Below are 6,709 nucleotides of genomic sequence, written 5' to 3' on the forward strand. Positions count from 1 at the left end.
GCTTTCTTGGCTGCCACTATCAATATCTTAATCAAATATTTGTCTTCCCCTTGGATTCCTTCTTGTGACAGATTCCCCAAATACAATACTTGGGCTCCCTGGGGTATTTCGTATCCTATTATTTCATTTATTATCCCTCCTATCTCTTCCCAGTAGTGCCTTATCTTCTGACATCCCCAGAATATGTGTGTATGGTTCGCCCCTTCCTGTCCACACTCCCTCCAACATGTTTTCTTTGCTGGTGTGTAATTGCCCTGTATTTCTGGTGTTATGGTTGATATTTTCACCACGCCGCACACCCTGCCCCGCCCCAAACGGCGATGTCAGAGTACCTCTTTTTTCCCCCCATAGACAGACTGTGATAATAGGCTCGTTTGAGACAAATCGCATGATGGCTACAATTGTGTCCGATTTTAGGTATAGCTGAAAGAGAAATTGACAAACATAGGCATAGATAACTAGGGATGCCCCGATCGATCGGCCACCGATCGTTATCGGCCGATAATCAGTATAAATATGCGATCGGTGATCGGTGATAATGCTTTATTTTCACCGATCGTCAAACCCGATCTCACTCGCTGTCGCTGAGTTCTGTCTCAGACACCGGTGGTGCGGCGTCTGCTCATTCCTCCAGCCCCTCCCGTACGCATGTAAACACGGGTCTAGTCTAGTGAGACACGGGAGGACGGTGTCTCCTTGAGCTAACGTTAGCTTAGCTACCGTTACAAAATGACCCAGTCAACTATTCACTTTTAGTTTAATACATGATGAGGCATTGTCTAACCGAACGGTATCTAGCCGGCCAGCTCCTGACATCAACAAACGCTCCAGCAAGTATAGTAGGTATGTATGATACCTGTTAGCTGTTAGCTGTTAGCTCACGTTAGCGCAAGTTAGTTCACTGTTAAAAACGAAATGTCCCATTGAACTAAATAATTCACTGAGGCGTTGTATTAACGTTATATATCCTGCTAGCAGTAGCTACAGATAGCTCCTGATATCAATGTCTTATAACACTGATTCGATGCGTATTCGAGCTGAGGGCTTGCTGAGCACAGTTAAGTAACGTTATACCAATAGGGTCCAGGTGCAGCGCCGGAGAATCCTGGCCGTAGCTGGAGGCTACTAGAGTACACACAGACAGTGGAGCTTGTTGCGTGGTGGCGATGTCTCGCAGATAATACAAGTACAAGTCTAATTATATAATATATATTTTATAATAATAAAAAAAATTATATAAAATAAATTTTAATTTCTTTTAATCAAAAACGATCGGTATCGGATCGGTATCGGCCGATATGGCTCACGACGATCGGTGATCGGTATCGGTGGCAAAAAACGTGATCGGGGCATCCCTATAGATAACCATCTGACAGTATTGGCATCTGAGGTATTTTCATAAACAATCTGTTATCTGTGGGTCTGCTGCATGTATGCAAATGATTTATATACAATTTTGCTGTGCAAACACGCTGCCACTGTGTTATCCAACCTGTTTACAAGTGAATGAGCGTGGATGTTCATCAGCAAATAAACGTTAATTTCTGTTTACATTTTGTACTGATTGGATTCGGTCATTTGGTGCGACATTAACGGACAGACAATTACGGTAGAATAAAATAAAAGGTAGAATAAGATAAAATGGAATATAAACTAAATTAAAATAGAAGTACAATAGAATGGAATTGTAAAATAAAATGTATTATTATTATTATTATTATTATTATTATTATTATTATTATTATTATTATTATTATTATTATTATTATTATTATTATGGGGCAGCGGGTGGCCTAATGGTTAGAGAAGCGGGTTTGTGACCGGAAGGTCGCTGGTTCCATCCCCCGGACCGGCAGGGAAAAAACTGAGCTGGGGAAGTAAATTAATAACTCTCTCCCATACCCTTAACACCAACCGCTGAAGTGCCCTTGAGCAAGGCACTTAACCCCCAACTGCTCCAGTGGAGTTGCTCAGTGGCCAACGGTGACAGACTGTGGTTGTACTGGGCAGCTCCCTGGTGTGAATGTAACTGTGTGAATGTGAAGCAGGGCGTTCCTGAAAAAGAGTATCCGTGCTCAGAGCACCTACCCTGGGTAAATAAAGGTTAATAAAGTAAAATAAAATAGGCCAGGGCTGTACAATTGTGCACAATGTGGTCGAGTATATGCACTATTTAGAATAAAAAGGATTGTGCAATTGAGCAGTAATGTGCAAAAGCATGAACAGTGAAGTATGAAGAGTGTATATATAAATGTATACAACGGCATGCAAATTTCTCGATTCTGATTGGCTGAAACAGTCCATTTACACGTATGTATTGCGATCAGTCCACGCTTGCTGGCCCAGGACCCGCCCACAACCGAATCACATCACATCAATCCGCCGGATCATAAGAAGGTGGACAATAATCTTTACAAATGGATATGTTGATAGCGACTAAACGACTAAATATCAAGCGATTCTGTCACAGCGAATGTCTTAGTCGTTTAAACAATGTTGGATGATGTAATTGATGGGTCTTGAATAATTGTGTAACAAAAGAAAATCGCGATTTGATTGATTGATTAATTTACATTTTTTTTCAATTTCTTTTTCCTCCTCTCTGACTGTCAGCGCTAGCTCTAGTCTCCACCCACCGCCACACCCCCCCCCACACACACACACACACACACACACACACACACACACACACACTCCTGTCTGCAACGCGGGTCAGACTGAGAGAGAGCTGGGTGCTGCGCTGTTCTAAGTGAGCATGGCCTATTGAGTTGATTGATTGATTGCTAATTTTATTACTGTACGCTTGGTTTCCAACTGGTTAAGTTTAGGCCCTCTACAGTAGGTTTAAAAAAATAAATAAAAACATAGGGCGAAGAAAACGTTTTTTTCCTATAGGGCAAAGAACACTTTTTAATTTGTTTTACCTACTTTCTATAGAAGCATCTAAGAATGAAGTTCTATGGAAAGTAGGTCTGCATTCCCTTAACAATTGTGTGTATTGAGCCGTACTGTATTGTACCCATTCTGCATCTGGTAATACAATTTTCAATCAATCATTCCAATAATACACAGTTGGATGTGTTAGTTGGTTGGATGCACTTCAAGCTGCTTCCACATGAGGCAACTTCTCTCAATCATTCCAATAATACACAGTTGGATGTGTTAGTTGGTTGGATGCACTTCAAGCTGCTTCCACATGGAGGCAAATTGTCTTTTTTGTAGTTGTGGGAACTACTTTTTCTGGCGGATGGTTTTTTCAATAAATCTTCGATTAATGTGTGTTTATTGTATAGAAATAAGGTTGGATGAATGTGGCAGTTGTATAAAAGCTTTACACCACTTGCAGTCGTGATTTGTGAACAATAAACCATGCCTAGGGGGGTCTAACGACCACCCCTAGGCATGGTTTATTGTTCACAAACCACTCCTGCGCGTGATGTAATGCTTAAATATAGTCCAGTGAGGGTGTGTTAACCCTTTCACTACCACACTACAGAATGTTACAGAAGGGTAACCGTCTGTAGTGTGGTAGTGAAATGATTAACCTTCTGTATTGTCGCAGTGAAAGGGTTAACCATTTGGTAGTGTGGTAGTGAAAGGGTTAATGTAACACAGTGGGGGGTGTCAGTGGGGGTCCCGGTCCTTGTTGATGAGGCTCACTGCAAAGGAGGCTCACTGCACTGTTAACTAACCAGTTACGCTCCAATCAGATGCCCAGGGATAAAAACCAAACCCTGGCATTCCTCTCTCCCCACCCTGAAGACCAGAGAGTTGATGAGGGTTGATGTTCCTGTGTTGTAGGTTCATGTTGGACCTATGAGGAGCACCAGCATTGGATGGATGAAGCTGAGGAGCGCCAACCCCCTGGATCATCCCATCCTGCAGCCTAACTATCTCTCCACGGGTAAGATGAGGGGTCATGGATGAGGGTCAAGTGGTCGGCACGGTAAGTGGTCGGCACGGTGGTGCAGTGGTTAACACTGTCGCCTCACAGCGAGAAGGTCTTCGGTTCGATTCCCGCTTGGGGACCAGGTTGCCGGGGTATCTCCCGGGCCTTTCTGTGTGAAGTTTGCATGTTCTCCCCTGTGCTCGCAAGGGTTTCCCCCCCAAAAAGAGATAAACACAATGGAAAAACATATAGAAACAGATGGCTAACGCTGTTGATGCTAATGTCTTATTATCTCTCCTATCCTCTCCTTTTGTTCCCTCCTTTCCCCTCTCCTCCATTCATGTTTCCTCTCCTCTTCTCTCCTGTCCTCTCTCCTCCCCTCTCCTGTCCTCTCCTCCCCTCTCCTCTCCTCCCCTTTCCTTTTGTTCCTTCTCTCCTCCTCTCCTCTCTCCTATACTCTCCTCCCCTCTCCTATACTCCCCTCTCCTCTTCTATACTCCCCTCTCCTCTTCTCTCCTCTCTTCCCCTCTCCTCTCTTCTCCTCCCTTCTCTACTCTCCTCCCCTTGCCTCCCCTCTCCTTTTGTCCCCTTCCCTCTCCCTTGAGCCCCTCTCCCTTGAGCCCCTCTCCCCTCCTTTCCTTTCCTTTCCTCTCCTCCCCTCTCCTCCTCTACTCTCCTCCCCTTGCCTCCCCTCCCTTCTCTACTCCTCCCCTCGCCTCCCCTCTCCTTCCCCCCACTTCCCTCTCCCCTCCTTTCCTTTCCTCTCCTCTCCTCTCCTCTCCTTTCCTCTCCCCCCCTTCCCTCTCCTCTCCTCTCCTCTCCTCTCCTCTCCTCTCCTCTCCTCTCCTCTCCTCTCCTCTCCTCTCCTCTCCTCTCCTCTCCTCTCCTCTCCTCTCCTCTCCTCCCTCCTCCCCCCCGGGCCTCAGACATAGACGTATGGGAGTTCAGGGAGAGCGTCAAGCTCTCCAGGGAGATCTTCGCCCAGAAGGCCTTCGACCCGTTCCGCGGCGCCGAGATCCAGCCGGGGCCTCAGGTCCAGTCCGACGCCGAGATCGACGCCTTCGTCCGCCAGAAGGCCGACAGCGCCTACCACCCGTCCTGCACCTGTAAGATGGGCTCTCCCTCTGACCCGGCGGCCGTGGTCGACTCCGACACGCGCGTCCTCGGCCTGGAGGGGCTCCGCGTGGTCGACGCCTCCATCATGCCCAGCGTTGTCAGCGGCAACCTGAACGCCCCGACCATCATGATGGCAGAGAAGGCCGCCGACATCATCAGAGGTCGCCCGGCACTCGTGGACGCCGGAGTGCCCGTGTATCAGCCCCCGACGCTTGGAGCGCAGCGATGAGGGGCTGAGGGGCTGAGGAGCTGAGGAAGTGGGAGTGTTGATGGGGATGAAACCGGACGTCATCCCATGTTCTTTTTTAGTTTTTTTTTCTACATCCCGTTGGAATCAACACTTTACCTGCTTACTCTCTCGTTGAACAAATTGTGTGTCTCAGCCATTAGCCTAGTATCTGCTCTACCTACTAATTTTCTGAGGTTTTTTCCCCATTAAATTAGCTAAATCATTTAGAGCTATTGTTCACACCTAGTACCTGACTGCCAAGGAGTTGAAAATGCAGAAAATCTTTAAATGGTGTTTTCTCTGCTTTTCTCTGCTCTGAGCCTTGAGGCTGAACGAGATCCAAATAAGCATTATCTTCTTCTTCAGATTTGAAAAAAAATCTGAAAATCATTTGAAAGCTTACATTCTGTACTTTCACAATCTGTAAAAATCTGAAAATCATTTGAAAGCTTACATTCTGTACTTTCACAATCTGTAAAAATCTGAAAAATGTGCCACAAACTGCTAGAACCGTTTTTTTTTTGTCGGGAGATTAACTGGAGAAATGACCGAACGCGAGTGTCAGCAGGTATGTATGACACTATCACGTTTCAGCCGCGAGGAAACACAGAAATGATAATCCTGTCTGACAAAAGTATGGATTATGTTCACATAGAAACAAACCGGATTATTCACCTTGCTGTTGTCGGGTAAAGTGTAGGCTGAGAAGACCACAGTTGGATCGCAGTCAAAGCCAGTTTGTGAATGACAGCAGAATAACACTTCTTCTAGTGGACAACGTTGTGAGACCCAGCGCTAGCGGCTCTTCATCAGGGTAGCAGGATGAATGGTCAAAATAGACGGTTTCAACTTGACAACATATACATACTAAATTGTTTGCTAATACAATAACTGACAGGAAACTGTTCCCTAGCAACATAACCTGCCTGCCTGCGTAGCCCAAGGTTGGGTGCTACCAGTGGTGGTGCAGGAGGCAATTTCCACTCTACATTGTAAAGCGCTTTGAGTGTCTAGAAAAGCGCTATATAAATGCAAGTAATTATTATTATTATAATTCCAGTGAAATGGTCTGCGTTAGGCAGGACGTGGAACCCGGAACAATCTCAGCCGAATTATGTTTTGCCAGATATATTTTCAAATGTTGAACCATTTGAATCCCAGAGTGTAATTTACAAAAAATTACATTGGAAATGGCTGAAGACCATAAGGAAAGTTTATGTCCTGTCGGCTTTTGAAATGAGCAAACACTGCTATAGGAAGTAAACATGGGCCCATGTAGGATGTGTATGTATGTCATGTTTGAGAAGGTCTATAGCTCAGTGGTTGCTGGTTGGTTAGCTCACATTGAGATATTGATACATACATTCTCATTTGTAATTATGTAAGTTTTAATTAAAGCCATCACTGGCGGAGGTTATAGAGTACTATCATTTGCTGGTATCTGAGATGAAAAGACAAGCACTTGGAAGAGATTT

General features: G+C 45.2%; 1 protein-coding gene across 1 annotated transcript in view; it reads left to right on the plus strand.

The window, feature by feature from the left end:
- Nucleotides 1-5,411, plus strand: part of chdh (choline dehydrogenase) — a gene marked incomplete at its 5' end in the record, with an annotated part of 49,957 nt that extends 44,546 nt beyond the window's left edge. Inside the window, 2 exons of the mRNA XM_084333552.1 lie at nt 3,802-3,904; nt 4,816-5,411. Coding sequence (XP_084189678.1) covers nt 3,802-3,904; nt 4,816-5,234 — 522 coding nt within the window. The 3' untranslated portion in view covers nt 5,235-5,411. The remainder of the gene's footprint in view (nt 1-3,801; nt 3,905-4,815) is intronic.
- Nucleotides 5,412-6,709: the final 1,298 nt, after the last annotated feature.

Source organism: Notolepis coatsorum, assembly GCF_963971535.1.
Source record: "Notolepis coatsorum genome assembly, chromosome: 17".
NCBI classification, from domain to species: Eukaryota; Metazoa; Chordata; class Actinopteri; order Aulopiformes; family Paralepididae; genus Notolepis; species Notolepis coatsorum.